Raw genomic sequence first — 25,303 nt, 5'->3', positions numbered from 1 at the left:
CAGAGAGCTTGCCTTAACATGATCCACAGCCCCACTCGGACGACTGTGTCGGTGGGGCACCAACCCACCGAACTTCTCATGTTCATCGCCACAATCCATCACACTGAGGGCTGCGTGGGGAGCCGTCCCTTCCCCGACACAGCACTTAATATCTACATGAGAGCATCCCCACAGCAAAGGCAACAGACACTACAGTACCAGTACGGTCCCTGCCAAGCCTGTGCCTACCATAGGCCATAGGATGGACCTATGGTTCTAGTCCTGTGAAGTCTGATTATATACCCAAGAGACCAAAGCTGTCAGGACACAAGTCCAGCCAGTGGTCTGGGAGAAACCCGAGTCTCCTCCCATAAATGGTAGGTTCTGGAAATTCCCACCAGTCGATCCCCTGGGATCGCTTTGCTCAGTGTCATTAGCCTATACCAGCCAGGGCCTGGACCATATAATTTCACTCAGATCATTTATATCTGTATAAAATTCATAATATCATTTCATGTATCTTTGGTTATCTTGATGTTCAAATACATTCAACTGTTTCTTGATATTTTCTACTATGTATCATTTTCATAGTTATAGCATTTTAGCAGCACCTTTTCTGATATGAAATGTTAATCTGCTGTCAATTCAAATTTTTAACACCAAACTGCACATACAGATACTTCATTCTTGCTGAATAATTAACCAACATCTTCCTATCTACCTTGAAATTTACACATGCATTAAATCAGCATATAATTTTACTACAATTATTTCATAAGTAATATTGCATACGCATGTTTACAAATAAATTGTCCTATACAGTAAATCAATAAAAATATAGTATCTGAAAATGATGGTCAAAAGCTATCATGCGTATATAGTAAAAAGCTGTCTTTTAAGCTATAAAGGTGTCAGTTACTATAATCACTAGTGTATCATAGTATAATTGCTTTTGAAATTTTTTATATGTTCGGTAGCATCAAAAGTTTTGTGTTTAAAAGCATAACAATTTTAATCAATGTATTCATAATTTATTTCAGGCGTTGTGATATTCTGGTTAACTCTTGCATCAGTGCACCTCATATACCAAATTTAAAGCGATTTCGGTGGAGAGTGGATGTTGCTATATCAACAAGGTCATATTAATAACCATTTAATTCTTACCAATTTCAAAACTGGAAAATATATGTAATAACACTAAAATCTAATGTTATTTCAGTACACTTAATAGAGTCCTAGAACCTGCTATTGTTATGGAGATAGAACTAAGTGATGGTAGAAAAGAAACATTTGAGGTATGTATGGAAAATACTGTCTAATATATAGTAAAGTTCATGTTGCAAAGTCATTTAAATTAAGGAAATAATTAAATTCAAATTAATAAATAAAGGTTTCTACTATTAAAAACTTTAAAGAATTTAAAAGTAAACCAATTGTATTTATTGTCTTTTGTGCTTTTCTAGTACAGAATCCATGTAAAATGATAATATGATTCTTAACTATTCTTTACTGAAGAATGTGGAGATAATGATGGTACTCTGCTTTGATGGCACAACTCCATGTGTGGTAGTGTTTCTTAGGTTGTGTATTACTTCATATAGAACTAAAATACATAGCAACCCTGAAGCCATGGAAATGATTATTGTCCTCATGTGAGGATCTTGCTACCGGTAAGAGTCTCTGTAATGGAGAGTCTTAGAGCACTATGACTTCTTGCCTTGTCTGAAACAGTTTGCAGATTGGATTAGTCATGCTCTCCTAATTTTCGATTTTATTTTATGTCCTCTGATTCATTACAGTTGAATGATTTTGGAGGAGCAACCAGATGATTGGTCTGTCAGCCTCCCTGAAATTGAGAATCTTTGGTGACTGACACACTGCAGATTAAATTGCTTGAAACTGGCTGTGAAGTTATAATTCTTGTAATGTTAAGTAGAGCTGTAACTGAATGAATAATTGCTTCTGCAATGTTAGAACCTTTCATCTCGCACCTCATGCCAGCTCGAATACTGTGACCTGTGGAGGACTGCATACATGAATTTCTTATCTTTGAGTTGTCTGCCATATACTTTCCCTCCAGCATCATAATGATGATATATAAAAATCAGGGAAATGCACATGCTGCTCATGACGAGTTTGATGAATATATGGTTTGGTGCAGTTTGCAGATGTAGGTTGTACAGTATCAGGAGAGTAAGTATCCATGTCCGTATTAGACATAAATACTGATTTCACACTGTCAGTTGAAACTGAACCTATTTTTCCACGAATGGATAATTTGGAAAACTTTTGCACCACATTTGAGCACTTTAAAATGGCTGTCGTAAGGTGGTTCTAGTGTCTGTTGTGTTGCATTATGTCGCACAAACGCATGTGAATGAACACTGCTTTTGTAGCATGTGATCAAGTTGGTTTTGGTTTAAGCTGCTCGATTTATTCAACAGGATCAGTTGCAGCGTTTGACATGTAGAAAAAATCTCACGTAAGTTTAATTGTAGTTCCATGCACAAGTTCAGCAGGAATGCAACTGATGCTTTCTTTGAGATAGCTATTCTCACCTCAAGTGGCACAGTTGGTAAAATTTCTGTCCATTTTTGAGTTTCGTGACATATTAATGCAGATGTTAAACAAAAGTGATATTCCTCGTGCATATTCATTGTGTACCTAGGGCTCTTGTTAGACCTTTAGATAAACAAGATTTGAGTTGTTGCCCTTGATCAGTCTTAATAGTACCTGGAACACCAAAGCAAGTGAATTCACTTCATGTAGAAAGTTTCTCAACTATTGTTGCTTGAATAACAATGATGGGGATAGCTTCTGTCTGTCTAGTGAACTGATCAATAGCTGTTAGATAATATGCGAATTAATTTGAAGGTGGAAGTGGGCTGATGAGGTATAAATGAATATATTAAAATTGTGTAGAAGTTTCACTAAATGATTGTGAAAGAACTGATATCTGTTTGTGTATTTTAGCTTTTTAACGCAGAATATGCAGTCTTGCCTGGTTCATGATATTGGCCATACATATTGGTTAGGAACTAATTTTGATGTCATTCGAATGGCTGCATAAGCTAAATTACATACACAATTAAAACAAAATCTTGGGAATGGCCTTGGGGATATAAGGCCTTGCTATACTCTATATTCCGGTATATTAAACATCACAACATAATTCTAGCTTAACTTTTTTTTTTATTTGTAAAGAACTGTTAGTATTTAATATTTCTTTTTATTCACCATCTATTGTTGTGCCTCAGCAATTTCTTCATAATCAATTAGACCAATAATTTAAATTTCATGAATGCGAGATAATGTGTTGGGAATAATATTATTGGCTCCTTTTACATATTGGATATGAGTTTGGAATTGCAAAATAAAGTCTAGTTGACAATTTTGACTTGAGGAGCATTTTTCAGGTTTTTGTTTGAAAGCAAATATTAGTGGTTTGTGATCAGTTAACCCTGTAAATTTGTGGCCCTCTAGCATGTATCTAAATTTCTGAATATATGCGTAGACTTCTAAAAATTCCATAACATGTGCATTGTATTTTGTGTCAGTGGTTGTGAGCTTGCTATAAAAAATGCTAGAGGTTTGAGTTTGTGGTTAGTAGCTTGTTTAGAGGATTGTAAATAACATAGCTGGAGGCATTGATGTGAAGAATTAGAGATGCATTTTTCAAAGGATGTGCTAGTAATGCCACATTTGCTGTCTGTTGTTTAGCATTTTCAAAAGCTTCATTTGTGCTTTGTCATTCTCTTTTATATCTTGTAAATATTTGCTGAGTAGTACTTGGCTATGAGCTGCACTTGGCAGACATCTATGGTAAAACTTTATTAACCATAAAAGCTTTCTTTTAATAGTTTTTGCTTTTTTGGAGTTAAACTGCATCTACTCTTTCAGGTAAAGTTTACTCCCATTCTTGTTCATTAAATTGCTTAAGAATTCTATTTTAGGAACACTGAAAACACATTTTGAGTTTAAATCCATATTTGTTTAGCCTGTGTAAAGTTTTGCAAATGTATTGTTTATAGAGTGCTTAGCTTTCTGAAAATTCTAGAATATTATCTAAATATGTTAATTAGTCTTCGTAACACTTTGTGAATGAAACATTGAAAGGTTTTAGGAGCATTTTTTAGTCTGGAATTTAAATAAAAAAATTCAGAAGGATGGATAGAGGTAATTGTCACTGTTTTAGATATATACTTTAGGTGAGTATATGATGATAAGGCAGCACAACATCTAGTCATTGTTTTAGCTATATACTTTAGGTGGGTATATGATGATAAAGCTGTGCAACATCTAATTTAAAAAACATTGTTTTGCTGTAAAGGGATTGAGTGCAATCTTGTATATGTGGACCAGGATGTGAATCAAAAACTGTTAACTCAAAAGTGGTCAAATGCCAGGAGGATTTTTATGTACTATATGTAAAGGTGATGACAAGTTACTTTTAGAAGGTTGACAAATTGCTTGTTCTAACGTATATTTAAACTCCTTTTTTGCTTCATTTTAAACTTCGGGCCGAAGCCATTTTGCTTTGGAGTGACTAGCTGTCTTTTAGTCTAAATATAATGAACTGTGACTTGTTTGATTGTTTTCTTATGTTAAGAGGGATTAATTAGTTCCAGAAATAGTATATGAATTTTGTGATATTCAGAGCATTCTGAAACATTCAGTTCTGTGTTGTTAACTAGTGTTGGCATAATTTGTCTGCAAATTACATTGCCTACTTTTTGAATGATTGCATTTATCACGGTATATTGGTATTTGCTTATTAAACTTAGTGTTATAGATAACTTTGTATTTTGCTCAGTATTTGATACCACACAAATAGTTGGTTGTGTCATTTGTGACCTCCAAAACTATCTTCTGTTTGGGCTAAAATTGGTTAAATCTGCAGAAGAAGCCAATAAAATTGCTTGCATATTTGGAAGGAATTCTTTTTAACCACAGAATTTTCTAGGAAATCATCATGTATTTTGTTTGACAGTAATTCTTTCATCTATATCAAAAGGAAGCTTGATTTTCATCACTTGATTGTAAATCTGATAAAAGTTTACAGATTTGCTGTACTTCAGATTCAAGAAATTCCACAATTAGTCTGTTTTTTTAAATTATATTGTTTTCATTTTCAGGAGGTGTTAAGATAATATCTGAGACATATAGTAAAGTTGATGTGTGTAAATTTCCTACAATACGCTAAAATTTTATGTTATCACTGGTAACATTAGCCAAATCAAATTGGATTTCACATTGTGTCAGCCATGAAACAATATTTGATTCCCAAATGGCTAATGTATGAATCTGATCAGTCACAAATTCTTGCCACTGCAGTTCCATCGTTTTCCAGAGCATTGCCTCTGAAAGAAAAAAAGCAGGGAAATTCATGAGAGTGTTTCATTTCACACTCGAGGAAAAAGGGTCAGTGGCCTTTAACCTATCAGCTGTTTCACCATGTTAATTTAGTCAAGATAAAATGCAGGGAAGTAAAGATATAAAAATTTTGCAGAAAATTTTTGAAGATGCATAATTGAATATAAAGCACAAGGTGAAGCAGACACAAATCACTGAATATATGCTGTTTTACACAGTCACAATTGTCACAGAATCACAAAACAGCCGGAAGTATGAATTAGATGCTTTTGTATTAAGGAACACTTTAGTGAAGATGGATTTCTTTTCCAGGTTATTCAGGGATGACTGAGGCATTGATCCATCGTGAAGCATTTTCAGTAGCCTGTACAAGAGTTGGCTGGAAAAGATAGATTTGATGGTTGCTTTGGATTTTCATTATTATCTGCTGCATTACATCAAGTATTTTTGAGTAGCAAGAGTTGTTATAGCTGTTCTGTCAAAGATGCAGATGAGACACATTGTCATTTACCCATTGGAATAGTTGCTGATAGTTTAGTTCATTAATGCAGATGTCAGTCCTCAGTCACCGCTGGGTGGTACGCTACACTGATGGTTCGACTCAATGTGGTAATTGGTGTTAGTTGCATTTGTTAAGGTTGCATACTACATACTGCATATAGAACTAAAATACATTTAATATAAATCTATGAGGAGTTGTATTAACAATACATAACAACATTGAAGGCATAGAAATGATTATTGTCCTCGAGGATCCTGCTAGTGACAAAAGCCTTTCCAGTTGAGAGTTTTAGAGCATTCCGAGTTCTTGAAGTATCTAAAACAGTTTGCAGACTAAGTTATGCCCTCTAATTTTTTGGTTGTTTATTACATTTTCTGATTCGTTATAATTGAAATGATATCAGTGGAAAAGTTTTAGTTTTTTAGTTTTGCGAGCTACAAAACTAAAGCTCGCAAATAAAAGCTTTTCAAGGACTATATTTAAGTGATCATTTTGTTACTTCACTGTATTTTAAAATTTTTAGCCATACTAATTTTGCATTTTCTCCTATGAGTTATATATTTTTAATTTCATTATACTGTCAGGTTGTTTCTTAAATTTCCATAATATGATTATTTTTCAGGTCCATCCTACACAATTTCATCGCTTAAGATTTGCAGTTGCTACTCTCCTAAAAGAAATGGAAAACTTAGAAATGAGAAATGTTCTCAAACTTTGAAAACGTTCCTGATTTAGTGTCAGCTTACTGTAGATAAAAGTTATAATGAACTAAGACAAAAGAGAGGAAAAAAAAAGAGACTAATTTAAAATGCACTTTTGTATGAATAAAAGTAACTATCATTTAGTCTTTTATAAAATATCAGTCATAGACTGACCATTCCAAATAGATGGTCAGTATCCCTCAAATATTAATACTAGATGTGCACTTTCAGATACAGTTTCTTAAAATAAGGCAGAGAATTTTGTGAGAAATTCTATTAAAGGGAGCAGAAAGATTTTATAAATTAAGAAAACTATCATCTGTATGGTTCTCAAAGAGCAAAAAGTTTAATTTGTTAAATGTTCATAAAGCAGACAGTTCTGCAACTTCATACGTAAAATTTTGAGATATTCATAATCAGTGCATTCTCAAGATAGGTACAAATTTAACTAGTCCTTTTTAACCCAATATGTAATCATACGACTGTCAAAACAGGAGGGGTACCTTCGTAGAGGACTTTCTAAGAGAAATGTGTGAAATAAGAAAGATCCATACAGTCAAGAGTCAAATGCACCCAAAACTTTTGAATATAATTTTTGCAAAATTATGACCTAACTCACTAAATCTGAACTTCTGCCATCACTTTTGCTTTGTAGTTGTGTTCCCTATATTTCTGGCCAAAATATGACTTAACTGTATAAATCTAATGAGACGTGACCTTACTCAATAAATCCTAATACAGTCAAAAGTCTTTAGTCCGGAATCGTCGGGACTTCGGCGATTCCGGATTATCGATTTTTCCGGATTATAGATCATCAGTTTAAATCTGGTAAAATGGCATGCAGAAATTATAAAATTAAAAATATGAAACCGTAATTTATAAAATAATGAGCAATTATGATCTAAAGGGTATCAAAATTTACAAAAAAAAAAGAAGCTTAATATTTATTTGTTTACTTTATTAAACATTTCTTTCAACGCGCGCATGCGTAAAGCATACCTTACGCATAGCCGAAATTAGAAAATTACAACCAGAAAACTATTTGATTTCTATTCGTGATATTTATAATGACGAGGAATTTGATTTAAATCATATCAAAGACGGAGTACATCGAGATTAAATACTACATTTAGTAAGGAATTATAAGCCGAATAAAATAAAAACATCAACCCTGAAGATAACGATAGTGCTGACAGATCAACTTCCAGTTCATTGCGCGCCGCGACGTCCCCCCCCCCCCCCCCCGTGCGCAGAGCAGCATGAAATTGATAAACAGATTTCGGAACGGTTAGATGAACAAAGGATATACCTTTATCCATTTTTTGTAGCAATTCGTTTTTTTTTTTTGATGGACATCGAAACATACTTTCATTTTCTAGATCCTTTGGGAGCTCCAGCATCGGAAATTCTATTTGACATAATCGAAAGTTCAAGCTTACTTTTATAAAATTGCTCTTACAGTCTGCAAAAAATAATAAGCCAGATCCAATTCGAAGATTAAGGAACAACGCAATCATCAACATTAACTGAATTAGATAATTTTAGCTTATACCGTCCGTTATACATTAAACACGGACGCAAAAACGTATTCTGCGCTTGCGCAGACACATATGCGCTGTCGTAAATGTCTTGCGCACACGCGTAAAACGCCTATGAGCATGCATTAACGCGGCGCATGCGCAGAAAGATTTTAGCTTTGAGGTCCGGATTATAGATCATTCCGGATTATGGGTGTCCGAATTAACGACTTTTGACTGTACTTTCCTATTCTAATACTTTCCTAAATTCTGTATGCAATGGTTGAAAACCTTTGTGTTTACCATAATAAAATGCAATGAATATTTTACAATTGATGTTTCTGCTTTATTAAAAGCATTCCCTTAAAATTCTTGCTTGATTTCCAGAATTTCTATAACTGGAGATGCATGTCTAGGATAATTTTTTTTAAATTAAAAATTGAAGAATGCCTGTACCACTTTAAACATTCTATGTATGTAATACAATATTTAAAAAAAAATAACAAGTAATGAAGCCTTCTTCACTGTTTTCTTTAACCCTCTCAGCATTACGGCCGGAAAATTCTGTACAGAAGGTTGCCTTCCACATTCATTATACATGAAAATTTCTGCTAGCTTTTAATGTATCTGATTTCAGTTTGGATGTATATTGGAAGAAAAGGAATCAAGGTACAAAATGAGTCATTTTTTTAATTAAAATCAAGAAAATATCACTTATTCATGACATTTTGAGGAAGTTTGAAATTTCAGGGCTAATCCCATAATGCTCAGAGGGTTAAAAAAATCTAAAATTGTTTGGAACAGCATATGAATCACTGAACTAGAATTAAAATTTATAAAATTCTGTACAGAAACTATACTAGTGCATCTCGATAAAGTCTTGACATTTGGATGTCTAATATACAGACCTCTATATCATGAGCTGGGAGAAAAACACACGATCAAAGAAAATCATTTCTCCCTTTAGAACGTCTATATAGATTCTGATACTCAAGAAAAAGGAGTAGGTGTGCTATAAGTGAAACTAACAGATTCCTGCATGTCACTTTCAAATATCTACTGGCTACGGAGTGGCACTGTGGCCAATGACAATACATTGATGTTATATTAATGTTAGCCAGCTCACACTTTTGGCTGTCTAGTGGTTGTGGGGTTAGCATTTTTTATCTGACCTAAATAAGAAAGGAAGCTCCAATGTTGCCATACAAGATTATGGATCACTGTGACGAGATATTTAGTCAGAAATAGGCATTTTGAACAGCCTGAACACTGCATCCCTTTAATCCCTAACATCGCAGACACCCAAGACTGGCTATACAGCAGTCATGTCAGGGATGGCATGCTTTTCACTGAATAGAGAGTTACCTCAGCTTTGAAAGCAATTTATGTTTGCTAATCTGGAAAGAGATGGTTTGGTTTATGTAATTACAGCAAAGCCTCGAGGGCTATCTGCCTAACGAAAGGGGTGCCTTCGTGGAGCAGTTTCTAAAAGAAACTGGCTTGCATAAACGTTACACAAGGGGGAACCATGAAAATGCCAGCCAGTCCATTTGCAGGATTTTAGCCTCAGACAGAACTACCAGTGTTCAGTGACTTTACCGCTCAGCTGCTGGTAGGCCCGAAAAGAGATGAAAATATGGTTCAGTCTAACGTCATTGAAAGGCACTAGTATTGAGGGACAGATTTTACAGTCTAGAGTGGCATAATGCCCAGTGGTTATACTGAGATCTCTATTTTTATCAGAATTCCATAACAAAAATGGCATTTTGATTAGCCATTCGCCCCCTCCATGAAAAGTCACTCACTCATCGCTAACTCTGTGACTCGGCGAAAAACATTTGTCTAGTTATGTTTACAGCTAATAAAAGTACGTAATTGTCCACAAACAATGTGTACACCACGACTTCCTTATATGGAGTATTAAATTATACACATTTTTTCCTTCAATTCATATAAATTCATTTCCTTGAATTTCATTAGAGATATATTTCTCATTCAGTTTTCACTTCATGGCAAGACAAAAATACATAAAAACTCAAAATATCTTCATTAAAAATTGTAAAATACAGAAAAACAACACCAAATGTAGTTAAAACAATTAAAATTAGCTTCTATGCAAAAACAAGCAATTTAGCTAGCAGGCAAGATGGCAGATTTTTCGGTGCACAAAGCTAAAAGTTTCATTTTGGTCCCTCTCGACAAAAAGACACTGAAGGTGCACAAAGACGTAATTCACTATTCTGCTAAGTTTAAAATGTAATCAAATGTGACTGTTATGGTAAAAAAAATTTGGCTTAGCTGCACTTAAACAACTTTCAAATTTTTTTAACAATTCTACAACTATTGCATGCAGATTAATTAAAGGTATAAAAGCCTTAACTGAAAGATAATAACAGCATAATTCAATCATTTTTAAAGCACAAAATGCACACTTTACCAATATATAAGAATAAAAAAAAACTGAGCTCACTGAGGCAAGTTACAGAGTAAGTATATAAATATATGTAGACATTTGGTGTGGCCGATTGCAGCAAAAAAGGGAGGTGCACAACTACATGTTTATAGCAGTCCTATATACAAAATTTCAACGTTCTGAGGCTACTCGTTTTTTAGTTATGCGAGATGCGTACGCCATGGAAAAATCTCTTTTGAATCCCTTTTAAATCAGTTTTATATCTTCTTATATACAGATATCATGCAAAAACATCGTTAAATTGCACTTGATAGTTGTCAAAATGGGTATTTTCGTTGAAATGTGAAACCTGGAATTTTTCGTGATTACAATACTTCCTTTACTTTGTATAAGGAAGTAAAAAAGAATCATTTTATGAGGAGAAAAACAAAAATCTATATGGCGAAAATTTATATTATTGCAGCTGGTGGATTGATTGTTAAATAACAAGTGTGTAAATCCTTGCTTACTCGGATGTGTTATAGTACATACATGCCTGGCTTTTGCTAGTGTTATGCATATACCTGAAAGTACACAAAAAATGGCAATTCTACTCAATTTGGGGTTGCAGATAAACAGAAGGTACCCAATGAACTACTGTAACGAAATCCTTTCCCATGTACATCTTTGGGGTGCTGTTGGTTCTGACTTCCTTTTTTGTGATAATAAAGCTACAGCATATAATGAATATGCAGTAGATATATTACTAGGAAAAAAAGATATCTGTCATATGAATGTGTCTGCGAGGGCTCCAATTTCAGTGCTATGTAATATCTGAGATGCTCTGAAAAAGTGTCTTCCGGCTTACCCACATGTACTTCAGAATGTCCCTCGGTTAAAAAGGAACACTTAGGAGAAGATTGGATAATGTTGTCTCAACAACTTATTGCTCACCTAGTATTAAGCATATGCAGCAATTGAAGGCAGTCACTGCTGTTAAAAAACATTATATTCCCTATTAAATTCCACCTCTTGTCTATATCCACACACCTGTGGAAGGATACATTTGTATAATGGTCATATAGCCTTGTCTTGTTAAACATTTAACTCCATTTTGATTGTGTCTTTTCAGTCAACAATGTGGCCCTTGAATCACACTATAGAGATGTCAAAATGCTGACATCTCTATAGTGTGATTCATTTCCTTAAGCTTAGTTTCAGTTCAGAAATAGTGTCCCTCCAAACAGAAAAAATTCGCAAGTTTTGCATGCTAGAGTACAGACACTGTTGCAGATTTCTAGTCACCTTTTTGCAATATTGAAATAATCTGTATACTGTTTGTATTAAAAAAGGCAGTGTTCCAAAACATTATCTATATTTGATTTTTTTATGAGCTGTGGAGAAATACCTATGTAGAATCTGTACATTTCTGGAATGCATAAGCATGTAAATATAACTTTCCATTCAGATTTAAATGTATAAAGTCAGCTGGAAAGACTCAATGAATAAAAAATACTAATCTTCAACAAAAGTGAAAAAAAATTGCTAAATTTTGGTTATCACTCAGTGAAGAGATGATGAATTCAGTGTGCACGTAACTTCCAACTAGAAAATACAGTTTGGTGTTACAGTACTTATAAAGATGTAAAATCCCCGTCTCCATTGTTAAACTCTTAAATGATATTAATGAAAAATCTGATAATTTAACGTAATACCAGAATTCATAATTAATATGTATGAAGCATAATTTCACCATTTTGAAAATAAATGAGAAATTTTCCAAACAGCAGTATGGGCTACATAGGAGTTCTTGTCTTTCATTTTCACCAAAACTACATGTAAAATAAAAAAAATTGATAATTATCTGAAAAACCCCCATAATCTAAAAGAGAAATATTTACAGGATACTGCATTAGTCTGAAATTATAGAATTAATAATCAAATGATTATTCTTATGGTTGCGAAGGCATAACCAGCATCGCATTGAGAAGATACAGGTCATAAAAATTTGTTATCAGTTGAGTGTTTCTAGCACACAATGGCAATTCGCAGAATTTATCATTACCAATCAAGGTATATCTTCACAATGCATTGTTGAGCACAAAATAATCAGTCATACAATTCCAGACCTTTACAGTACATACTACAGGTAACATTTTTATCCTCTAGAAATAGTCTGAGGGTGAGCTCAAAGCCTTACTGTTTCTTAATAGAAAGTATAAAAGAAACTTGCAGCATTCAGTATGAGTTATTTATCACAAAGTGTGGAAACAACTTGACTTTTATATTATACCACAAACTAATCAACAATAATTCCTTCTATCTCCTCATGCTCACAAATACTGTTCTACACCTGAGCTACATTAAAAAAAGTAATATAAATAATCAATCAAATAACAATAAACATAGGGAGAGATTAAAATGTTTCTGTTCGAAAGGATGTTGCATGCGTATGGATGCATATTTGCCTGAATGCACCGAGTACCAATGATAGCTCGATAAAATTTATTTTACCAAAAGAAATAGTTTGCAGTTCTGGAACTTTCTACAAAAATTATCATACAGCTTTTCACAGTATCACAGATTACAATCTGTAATTACACTTCAAACTACTAAGCATATTAAATGCAACACAATGGAAAGCACATCTAAAAGGCAAAGCTCTCACAAGTATCTCAATACTTTGCTGTCATTCTGAACTAACAACTGGGAAACTGATGCTCTCTCCGGTGTCGTATAGTTTTCCCCCAGCCACTGGGAAATCTACTACTTTCTGCTTCTCGACATTATTGGACAGCATATGAGGACTGGATACAGTTACAGCTAATGTAGGAATCAATTAGAGTATTCATTACAGTTATATAGGGACTGGACCAAAATGTCACCGAATTTGACAGCAAAAGTTAGTTGCCAAATCCATCACTAGCCTGGCAATATCTTAGTGAGATATTGCCAGGCTAGCCATTTACTCAATGTTAAATAGACTTGCCCCCTACATTCTTACTTTTCTGGCAAATCATCGCCTCTTTAGATTGTCATGTTACATTATACAAAAAAAATCACATATAATTTCACCCAAATACTCGTAGAAAATTCGTAACAATACTATGTATGGAATCATCCACTTTCAAAAGCAGACTTAAAATAAGCAAACACATCACAAAGAGTCCTAAAATTTGAGAAGAATAGAAATTAAGCCACAATGCAACAGGAAACATCCAGAAAGCCTAGCATGTATTTAGAAAGCCATTCTAAGAAAAGAGAATGCTGGTTACAGCAGACAAATCCAATCAGAGGAACAGTTGAGTATGGAAAAGGAGGACACTAAGCAATGTTTTGTTTCCATTAGCTGGAAAAGAACTGAGTATGTGTGAATGTAGTTTTATGCACATGGAATTTAATCTTTAATAATTTATAAATGTGAAGAATATTCAAGTGGTTGGAAACAAATTTACAACTTTTTCATGGCAATATTAATATGCCATATGCTATTTTTAGGAACCTACTCAAGAAAAAATTCTGTATGTTTTTATCTCCAAGTAACAAATTTTAATAATAAAAATGATATATTTACATATAAATTTTACAAACACTGAGAGATCAACAATGGCATGTTTAGTATTTTTCATGATGACATGATGTATTTATTTCTTTGGCACAAAGTTATAAAAATGCATGTGGCAGTGAAAAGTTTAGTGAACTTCATTTTGTATTAAACAAAATCACTTAACTGTCATTGTAATTAATCAATAGAAAATATGTTTACATAATTTGTTATGTATTAACTGGTACTTGCTTCTTCCAAACACACATTCCAGCTATGTAAGTGGATATAACTTCAAGATTCTTATCAAGGAGTACAAAATCAGCATCTGTCCCATAATCCAAAGTTCCTTTTAAATGTGTTATATGTAAAGCTTGGGCTGGATGTAGTGTAGCGCATTCTATAGCTTCTACTAATGAACATCCTACAAATTATGAGAGTGACAAAATTAAACAAATACACAAACATACAAATTTCATTAAATATTAAATTTTTTAAAAAGACTGCTTGACAGAACTCTTTAATGGTTAGTTTAGATGGTTTCAGTATAAGAAATGAATCAAATAAGATAGATATTTTCAAGCACAGGAATTTCACCTTCATATCCTTTAGCAAAAAAAAAAAAAAAAAAAAATAATTCTACACATAACCCCATAGAAAAAAATTCTCATAAGTTTCTCCTGTTTTTGTTCAAGATATTTTTAAAGAAAACTCATAACAATATCATGCAAAATTGCAAAGAAATAGTTATTTAAATTATATGACTTAAAGCATCTTCACCAATGATAACAAATTGTGAAAAATCTCAATTTTAGAGCCAGTGTAAGAACTAGGATTATGTTATGTTAAGAATTTAACAAATGAAAATTTGACTCCCCTACATATTTTTCATACTTCTTGGATAAACACAAACTTATCTTTCAGAAATATGTATTATTTTCTCTTCACAAACACAGAAATTAATGAGACTTATTTACATGTGTGGTTTAACATAATTATCAAATGATCCTTACATCTTAATTCTGTATTTCAGTAGCATAAATTAAACGCTGCTTAGAATGGTAATTTCTTGAGCACAACATTCAAGACAAAACTCAGTAGCCAGATTCATAGATCAAACAAATGATTAAATAATACCAAACAGGAAATGCTAAATGTAATAGTGGCAACACTTACATAGCTGCCTTTAAAAAATTTGAGTATATGTCAAAAATTAATAAATTAACATTTCAAATAGTAATTAGGATTATGTGACAGTATATATTGTTCATCAAAATTAAAGCATATTGATGAAAATAAAACTTTACTTATTAAAAAGTAATTAAAAATAATTTATACACAAGCATTAAGTTAGCATATTTAACAGTTGATTAATCTCAAAATATTGAAATTTATGAAAATTAAAAGATAATCTGAAAGTGATCTCGTCTTGCAACAGATCTTTCTTTAATATGGTGTATGCTCACCTCTGACAGAAATGCAAACCTCACATCTTGAGTTCATAGAATTTACTACTTCGCAACACATTTTAAAGGTTGATCAAGTCTTTTGGAACTTCATGCCACTGTTCTAAAAGTGCAGTTTTCAGATCCTGGAGAATGCAAGCAGGTATCTGATAAACTGCAATTAAGAACTCTAAGGCATCCCACATGCTAAATCGAGTTTGTAGAGACCACTGTGATATCCACCCGATCTTTGTTGTCCATATCACATTAAAAATTATCACTGCATTCATTAAGAACTCTAATCACACATAATACACAATAAAAATTTATTTGAACACTTCAGATATGCATACTACTCCTCAACAGCCATTCCCTGATCTTCCTCAGTACTTATCCTAAAACTTCTTAGAATTGCTTATTTATTGGCAGCAACACAGACGCAAGGCACACTCCTTATCACTATCAACACAGAGGCCCCCCAGCTCCTCTCACAACAACTCAAAGGAACAATATCAAATTATGAAATAGTTTACAGAATCCGTGAAGTGGACTTCCATTCCTCTAATAACAAAACTAGGATATAAAATTAGAAGAGATCAAAATGTGATTCAACATATGATACGTTTACAATGCATACATATAAAAAATGAAATAACAATAAATATGTGACAAAGCAAATTTCAAAAAAATTTTAAACTGTAATGTAAAAAGCAAGTTTCTTTGGAAAGTAAATGTGTCTTCCCGATCTTGTGACAGTTTGCAACCTAGACAGTTTGGTAGCAGATTTATTCTGTTGAGCTGTTTTTAAGTCTCTGTTTGGTTAAGTTCAGCAGATAGCAAATAGTCTAGCAAATAGGCTTGTTTTATGCGGTCTTATAGATTTCAGGATGTTTATTTCATTTGTGCAAATTTTGTCTGTTCTGGTAAGAACTTTGTGCAGACTCAGTATGGCTGGCAAAGAACACAAAAGATTTCAGGATGTTTATTTCATTTGTGCAAATTTTGTCTGTTCTGGTAAGAACTTTGTGCAGACTCAGTATGGCTGGCAAAGTGGCTTTATTCGATCAATGTGCAAGTATACATGAGTATGCGATTTTAAGGTAGAACTAACACAGAGTTGTTATCTTGACAATGCACGCATTCACATTATTTACACAAAATTTGCTATGCTTGTATACTGCTGACTGCCATATGAGATTGTATATTTTTAAAATATGCTTAAATTTGGGGAGAAAGCAGGTAATATTTTAGCATCGATTTCTTCATGGTCATAGCTGGATAATTTATTAGAAATCTCATTTGTTTTAAAATGCACTATGCGCAGTTATATTTTATGCATAATCCATAAAATATTATTTTTAATTTAAAAAATTTTAATTCATATCTCTTTTTATATAACAAGTTATAAAAATAAGCTTTTTCTCTTTATATATATCTATACACACATATTAGGTAAAGAAAATGGAAATATTTAATTAATTCCTGCGCTTCTGCTGGAGAGGACTGAATTTGAAAGGAATTATTATAGTAAGTATTTTTTTAAAAATGTTTAGGGCATTAATACTGTGTCATGTTAATTGGCAGTGAAAGTTTAGAGCTGGAAACATCCCAAAGTCTGAGCTCATGTATGCACATGCACATAAAAGTGAAACGAAAAAATATATATATGGGTACAGGGAGTACGCTTTAAATTTGTGCTATATAATTTTCAAATTTTTTTTGGGGGGGAGAGAAATTTATATAAATAAGAGCATAAATAAAACATTATATTTAATGTATATAATAATAGAAATAAATTATAAAACACGAATTTAGATCAAATTGGAACAAGAAGCTAAGAAAGTTGCAGACAGGGTGGAAAAAGGATATGGAATTCGAACTCGCAACCCCAAAAGTTAAACCATACTGTCAACTTTACCACCAAACTATCATCACACAGGTAGGGTATGCATTTTTGGCTTATATATATCATCAAGTAAATAAATTCTTAAAACTAAATTTTTTGGTCCTATTTTAGTGTGCTATTGTCTAAAAAGTTCATCAGAGTTTGTTCTTCAGCTTCTAGGACATTTCTTACAAAACAAATCTTTTAAAGTGGCATTCCGATTGAAGTTAAATGTACTGCCAAAAGTATATTCCATGTGCTTACAAATATATGTTAGCCAAAAAGGTATATTTATGAATAAAGAAATACAAATTTAACATACTCCTTAATGCAGTGAAATATTTAAAAGGCTATCAAATTTAATTTATAATTAACATTTTTAGTTTTTACCAGTTTCAAAAGAAAATAATAACAAATCATTTAATGCCATATCTAATTTGCTATAGCAGTTTGATATAGTCAGACGTTAATTTTCATTAAAGGTAAATGTGTATGCAGAACTAGGAAATAATTGTCAGGACAAATTTTGCTATTTCATAATTTTTGTGCCTGATTTTCTTCAACAGAATTTCTTGAATGCCTGATTTTATCAGCGAACTAGTACTGTAGTTGCAGTTATCTTATTTTTCTTATCTCTTTTTAACTAAATTCAGCTGATTGCTTTTTCAGCATGCAGATATCTCACTTTAATATTAGTTAAATAAGTATTTTTTAGCAAAACATTCTTTCCCTAAGGCAGTGTTCATCACTACTTCTGCCGCTATTAATTTTTGGTTATAACACCTGATTGCTCCTTTTTTACCATGTAACCCCAACACATCCGCAGACATGCGGATAGAAATTGAACTTCATCCATCACCACACATCGACCGGATTACAGATGTCAATCAAAATGAATTCGCTCGCTAATTAGAGAAACGCATATACACTGCAACACATACGCAGCAGTGGAAATGGTCCTTAAGCCGACCAATTCGTTTAAGGGATATCTCTCACTTACAAGTATACTGGAGGGGCGTAGCTAGAGGGGGCATCTGTTCCCGGGCGCAGAATCCAAGGGGCGGCAAACTGATGTTACGACATTTTAGAATTAAATGTTTTCCATCCTTGGCAAGCAGTAGGGGGCACGAAATCTTCAATTGTCCCTGGGCGCTGAAAACCCTAGCTACGACTCTGGTATACTGACACCAGAAATGCAAGATGTGAATAAGCATTGTCATACATCTGAAAAAAAAAAAAACAATTCTGACCCAACAGCACCCTCAAAGAGCCTTCCATGGTGTACTAAGACCAGTTATGGAGCCACCCAAGATATTAACCTTTGTACTGCCATTTTTAATGACTCCAATCCAAAGAATAAAACCATTTTCATGAATAAGGAAAGGGAAGTTGGATGTTACTCACTCTCTCTCTGGATCAAAATACAACAGGAATCATAGTTCAGGCTTTCTAGACTTGTATGTACCTGATTCTATTTCTCTTGGCTCTATTTAACATGATGATATCACCTTAAAAAGTTCTGAAGATGAAGAGAGTGGGAAATAAACCACTAGCCTTCCCAGATGAAATTAAACTTCATGCAGACACTGAATAGCTAAGTCCTATTGCTGTCTGAAGGTCTAAAACTAATTATCTTGTAACTGCTTCATGGTTTCTTCAAGCCAACAATGGCAAAAATTGGCTTTTAGACACAGTTGTTTTTGTTGGTCACCCTTGATCAAGCTGTTTACCCTTTCACAACTTAAAAAGCACTTCCAAATTTTGGGGTGATCTCCATTTGTATTTTCTTCTCCAAAGAATTTACCAACTAATCACCATTTTTGCCAGTCACTTAAATGATGCCTTTGAGTCATAACTAATGAATACTCATCACTGTCAGAAACCCCATTAATTTTAAACAACATTACACAACTAAATTTAACATAAGCTCTAACCTATGTGCAAAAGTCCTTTGCATTTATTTGAAGATAATTAACATAAATAACTAGACCACTGAGTAGCTGAAAATTTTAATATAATCTGATAGCCCAACTTGATTCATTTCTTAAACTGAAAACATGAGTCTACAACCACCTATTTAATAATTTTTGAATCCCATCATACCTGTTGATTTATGTAAGAATCGAACACAAGAATCCATTGTTGCTATACTTCCACTCAATGTTTCTGTTCCAGCCACAACAGCTCTGTCATGGGTGACTTCAACTTTTGACTCACCTATGCAGTATGTGCTGCCAGATTTCAGACCCATAGCAGACATAGCATCCGTAACTAAGACTAAACCTAAAAATGAAATTCTGTATGTAAAATACATGCTTTATCATTCCAGTTTTCTCGAAATAAATCATTTGTATTTCCAAAACTGATAATAAAATGTATATGATATAATTCCAAATACTTTACCTTTAGAATTTGCATGAAATGCTATTCGTAAGGCAGCAGGATGTGTATGTATTCCATCAGCAATAATGCCATAAAATATTCTTTTGTTTTTTGGTAATTTCTCACTTGCAAGAAGGCCAACAAGTCCAGGATCTCGGTGATGAAACTAAAAAGTAATAAATCTTTGTTCATTATTTTAAATGAATCAACTGCACATAATAATTAAGAAAATTAAAAAGTAATCATATTGAAGGTAGCTTTTATTTCATTAATATAAACTTAAAATATGTTGTTCTTCATTACAGAAAAATTCAAGATTCATTTTTGCATTTCAATACATTTGCTGCTGATCACGCACTGCCATGTAATGTGGTGATATCATCTAATAACTAATCAAACGCCAGACCATAGTGAATGTGTAACACTTTGTTTTCATATTAGTTAGTATTGTGTCTTAGTTGTTACAGGTGTGGTAGTAAATGCAGTAAATTTGACATTTTTAGTTTTGGGTTTTAAAATTTCATGTAAAATTTTTTCAAAATTTTCTCATAATATGAGCAGCATTAATAGTAATTTACAAGTGTTGTCTCATCCTAAGCAATCAAGATACAAGTATAAAAGACAGTTAGCAGATAAAAAAACCTACAAAATATTTAGAAGACAATTTATCAGACAAGTGTGAAGAGTGAATTCCCTTATTTGAGTGAAGAACAGTATGTCTCATCAGATGACTCTGATAAAAATGTACACGGGGAAAATAATGCAGAAATTGCAACACAATAAGAATCTGTTATGCTGGGAAGCATAGTTTTGAATGACAAGTCAACATCTACAAAGTTCTTTCCTTCAATTACAGTGGCTGCTTCTGGTGAAGTTCCACATATCTACTCTGGCAGCATACGTGTTAAACAGCTAACTGTTAAAGATGATTTCATTTACATAGCTTTAATATAATTATTAGTATGTAACTTACGGGAAGCATAGCATTAAATAAATGCGTGATGAAAGAAGCTCCATAAGCAATACCGTGTTCAGCTTGAGATAAGTTTGCAATTGAATGGCCTAAAAGAGTGATAAACATTTATTAAGTTTTAACTTAAATACTGAAACACTTTTATAACTTTATTCAAATGCAGACTTACATTGGCTTACCTATCAGAAGATTTTTTTAAACATTTCCAAAATTTTAAGCTCTAATAAGTAATCATAGAAACTACACTGCTCGACATTGAAAATGCAACACCAAGAAGGAGTGATCAGAAATTTATGCAAATTTTAGAGTAGACGCACGTCACTGAATTATGCGAATGATGTGGAATGCGCAGCTCTCCGAAGCACATGAAGTAAGATATAAGGAAAGGAACGTGCAGAATGGGCAATATTTGTGTCGTTATTTCTACAAGACGAATTATCGAAAAAAGTTGGTTTTGTCCCGGAGAATATGTGTAATAGGAGATAATGCCAGGCCGCTGTCAACGAAGGCACTTCCAGCAGATAGACGATTTTACGAGGGGTATGGTGATCGGACTGATAAGGGTGGGTTGGTCCTTATGTCAAATCGCAGCTGATACCCCCCATGAATGTGAGCACAGTGCATCGGCTATGGCCAACATGGTTGGAACAAGGGATTGTGGGAAGAAGGAGGGGTGCAGCCAGAGCGATATCAGCACGCGTGAATCAACGCATCCGCCGACAAGCTATGGCGGTCCCACAAGTCATTTGTACCGCGATTCTGCAACATGCGCAAGATACCCTGGATGTTCCCATGTCGACCAGAACCATTTCCCGTTGATTGGTTGAATCTGGCCTGCACCCACGGCTTCTGTTAAGACTGCCATTGACCCCACAGCATAGATGCCAACGTTTAGAATAGTGCCAGACTGGAGCGATGTGGATGACAGAATGGCGAAACGTCATGTTCTCAGATGAGTCATGCTTCTGTTTATCAAGTGACAGTTGCCGCATACGTGTGTAGCGTCAACGTGGAGACATCTAATCCAGGAATAACTATGGAATACCCCCACCGTGCGACAACGTGGATAATGGTTTGAGGCGCTATTGCCTACAATTCCAGGTCACCTCTAGTTCGTATTCAGGGCACTATGACGGCCCAACGATACTTGGATAATGTACTGTGGCCAATGGCAATCCCCTACCTTCAGGGGCTGCCTAATGCAATTTTTCAGCAGGATAACGCCCGACCACACAGTGCTCGCATCTGCCAACATGCTCTGCAAAGTATACAGATGCTTTCCTGGCCACCGCACTCTCCTGACCTGTCACCAATCGAACATGTGTAGGATGTGATCGTATGCCGTTTGCACACACTGCCCGTCTTGTTCAGAAGACGAACTGTGGCAAATGGTTGAAAGGGAAGGAAGAGCCATCCCTCAGGACACCATCTGCACTCTTATTGACTCTATGCCTAGACGTGTTTCTTCATGCATCGCTGTCCACGGTGGTCCTACATCTTACTGAGCCAACGCCGTTATCGCTCTGTATTCTGACTATCATTTTGAAATCAAGATCACTTATTGCTGCTTGCTGTCTCTGTCTTTTTTCTAAATTTCATCACTTTCTGACCACTCCTTCTTGGTGTTGCATTTTCAATGTCGAGCAGTGTATATTAATTTTTTAAAGACTTATGAAAATACTATTTTTTATCACATAGCCACTCAGTATGCACTATCACCTCAGAGTATTTGATATTTATGATACTTGCATACCTAGAAATAAAAACATAAACAGATGTGTTTTAATACAGTATACTCTCTCCAAATTAATACCAAAACTCGGAGTATGAGCGCCTGGAGTACCCACATCAGCATTTTCATAGTTTTCTCCATGTGTAGCATGATACAAGCCTGTTTCACACAGGAAGTCCTCCATGAACACATACCTTTTCCTATGAAGATAGCCCTCATTTTTTAACCATATTCAATGAAACAACTGCACAACTGAAAAATGTTTCCTCAAATATAAGTTTTTGTATACATATACTATGCACATATCTACTAAATTAACAAATTTAGCTATAGCTTTGATAAAAATTTTGAGATAATTTTTCACATATTTTGCTATTTTAATCTGTTCTTTGTTTATGGTAGTGTAATTAAGTGATGACAATAATAACAATGACTTTTGTGAAGTTTGTCGGTTACTTTTAAACTGTTTCAAACATAATTGATTTTGTGCATTGAATGTTTAAACATTTTTAAGACAATATGTGTTTTGTCATAAAAAAGGGTAGTCCAGAATACACACCTATGATCAGACAACTCTGAAAGGGTTGAACAATTTTTCTTCTTTTAACTGACTCTATACTTCAAATGCATTTTTCATATTCCAAAGAGTTGGTTTAAAAAGTAATAGTTTCAAACTAAAGGTTTACTCATTCATTAAAAGGACTTAAAAAATTTTTTAAATATCCTGCTACCCAATGATAAATTTTATGTACAAAATTATATCTAAAAATTAAAAGTCAAATGAATTCTTCAAAAATAGCATTCAGTGTTTTAATGTGCATAAAGTTAGCTGAATTTAGTTTACATATGGTTATGATTTTCTATAATCTTAATACTTATATGAGAAAGTTAAGTACAGTTTTTATAATGTTTAAAAGTTAATTACTAGCTATGAAAATTTCTATGTTATCTTCAGGAACATTTTGACATACAGGTTAATCATTGTGATGATTAGCAAAATTGGTAAGCCAGCAATATCTATACTTTCATGGACCTGGATGGCAAAACGTTTTCTTTTTTTACTTTCGTCTACTTCTGAGATCACTGTCAAAAAGAACTTAAACTTTTAGAGAAATCATATCATTTAAAAAAGAGAGTAGTATTGATTTTGCAGACATATTCTCAAGAAAATTCATGTAAAAATGTAGACTTGTTAAAGATAGATAATAATTTAAATAAGTAGAACGTGCGTAACGAAGAACAAACTTGAAGTTGATGCAGATTTAAATAATCTTTTTTTTATTTAGTGCACCAAGCCAACAGAGAATAAACTGACTACAATAAGCAGGCCTGTTACGGAATTTATTAATTTTTTCCAAGAGCAGCAGCAGAAGCAAATTGTGTTCAGGAAGAAATCTTAAATTGCTTTGAACACATTTCACATTCAAAAAATCTTTCTGTTCTAGTTAAAAACCTTTAAGAAAATTGTTTTAGTTTTCTTGTTTCATCTATAGATGGCACCAGTAGCTTAACTCCGGACAAGCCATTCTTATTCTTATCTCATCTTAATACCATATCTTACCTCGTTCATTTGCACTTTGGCAGCTAAGGGTGAGGGTTCGGTAAAATCATCAAAACTAGTCCTGTGAAAATTTGCAAATATAATGCTGATTTTTTGTTGTTTGATTTCTAAATTAAGAAATTTTAATTCAGAATGAATTAGTTTCAATTTTGATATTTGATTGGCTGATTAATAAAGATCTAATTACTGGCTGGTTGACTTTCTGTTTGGAAAATCATTTACTTCACCAATGTTATGTGACTGTCATATGATGGTGGATATAATTTTGAAATGACATAATTTAGAGAGGTTTATTTTAAGCAAGTACTGCTTTTAGAACAAAACATGAAAATATCCAAATTAAATTGAAGAGTGAAATAGCTATTATAAATTTAAGTTAAATTTTTGATTTATTTATTTTTTATACATATATTTCCATCCTTCAAACAGAAAAAGCACTAAAACATTAAAAAACAAAGGAATTTAGAATAAACAAATCATTAAATTTTGAGCTAAATAATAAGTTCTAAAATAGTGCACAACAGGAATTTTGAGCATTGTCTTAATTTGAAAATAAGCACAGCTTTTAAGAGTTCTATTAATTTTCAATACTTCAGACCGATGTGAAAAAGTTCTTGTTTCTGCAAAATCCACATGCAATTATGATATTTCATGGAAATGCTTTTCAGAATTCTTCATATAATATCACAAATATAACAACTGCATTGACCCATTACTTAACTTGAAATAGCAAATCTAAAAAATTTAACACTAATGTTCATATATACAACTTACATTTTAACATAATAATATAGTAACATTCTTACTTAAATTATGTTTTTATTTTTGTTATATTTCATTCCTAATTCCTTATCTTACCCAAACTAGAAAGCCCTGTACTTCAAAGTAACATTTCCTTCATCTAGGTATATCCACTTTGGCTGACTAATGTGTAACAGTACAGTTGGTCCAGGGTTGCTGCGCAGTTACTTGCAAAGGCCTCTGTTTCTTCCATAAGATAACTTGCCTTTGAGAACTGTACTAAAAACATTCCATTATAATAAAAAATAATTCTATACTAAAGCATATACCCTCCATCATAAAATGAGAGCCTTCAACTTTTTCTTGTAGGTCAACTTGCCAAAACGCAGCCAAAATATTAAGGACCATTTATAATAATGGAAGTATTACCTAGTGATACTTACACAATAACAGGACTAAAAGCGAAGGATCAAAGTCCCACCACTGCTCATGTGAGTCAACTACAACCGTGGAAGTGTGAGCCCATTTTTTATGATGATTACGACCAAGACAGGCCAGTTACCAAGCTCAATTCCT

The 25,303-nt window shown here is 33.4% G+C and overlaps 2 protein-coding genes across 3 annotated transcripts in view; one reads left to right on the top strand and one right to left on the bottom strand.

Moving 5' to 3' along the window:
* The window catches only part of LSm-4 (COMM domain containing 5 Like Sm protein 4), a 50,652-nt gene extending 43,954 nt beyond the window's left edge, over window positions 1–6,698 (top strand). Inside the window, exons 5-7 of the mRNA XM_035357655.2 lie at window positions 1,020–1,115; window positions 1,199–1,274; window positions 6,477–6,698. Coding sequence (XP_035213546.1) covers window positions 1,020–1,115; window positions 1,199–1,274; window positions 6,477–6,572 — 268 coding nt within the window. The 3' untranslated portion in view covers window positions 6,573–6,698. The remainder of the gene's footprint in view (window positions 1–1,019; window positions 1,116–1,198; window positions 1,275–6,476) is intronic.
* A 7,283-nt stretch (window positions 6,699–13,981) lies between these two features.
* The window catches only part of LOC118187440 (N-acetylglucosamine-6-phosphate deacetylase), a 29,524-nt gene continuing 18,202 nt past the window's right edge, over window positions 13,982–25,303 (bottom strand). For both annotated transcript variants that reach the window (XM_085809536.1, XM_035357656.2), the window contains exons 6-9: window positions 20,694–20,782; window positions 19,742–19,886; window positions 19,442–19,621; window positions 13,982–14,432 (exon numbers count right to left, since the gene is read on the bottom strand). In XM_085809536.1, coding sequence (XP_085665662.1) covers window positions 14,239–14,432; window positions 19,442–19,621; window positions 19,742–19,886; window positions 20,694–20,782 — 608 coding nt within the window. In that variant the 3' untranslated portion in view covers window positions 13,982–14,238. The remainder of the gene's footprint in view (window positions 14,433–19,441; window positions 19,622–19,741; window positions 19,887–20,693; window positions 20,783–25,303) is intronic.

This window comes from Stegodyphus dumicola, chromosome X2, assembly GCF_044657685.1.
Source record: "Stegodyphus dumicola isolate Sdum_Otavi_A_Nest chromosome X2, ASM4465768v1".
Classification (NCBI taxonomy): domain Eukaryota; kingdom Metazoa; phylum Arthropoda; class Arachnida; order Araneae; family Eresidae; genus Stegodyphus; species Stegodyphus dumicola.
This window is presented reverse-complemented; position numbering and strand designations above follow the sequence as displayed.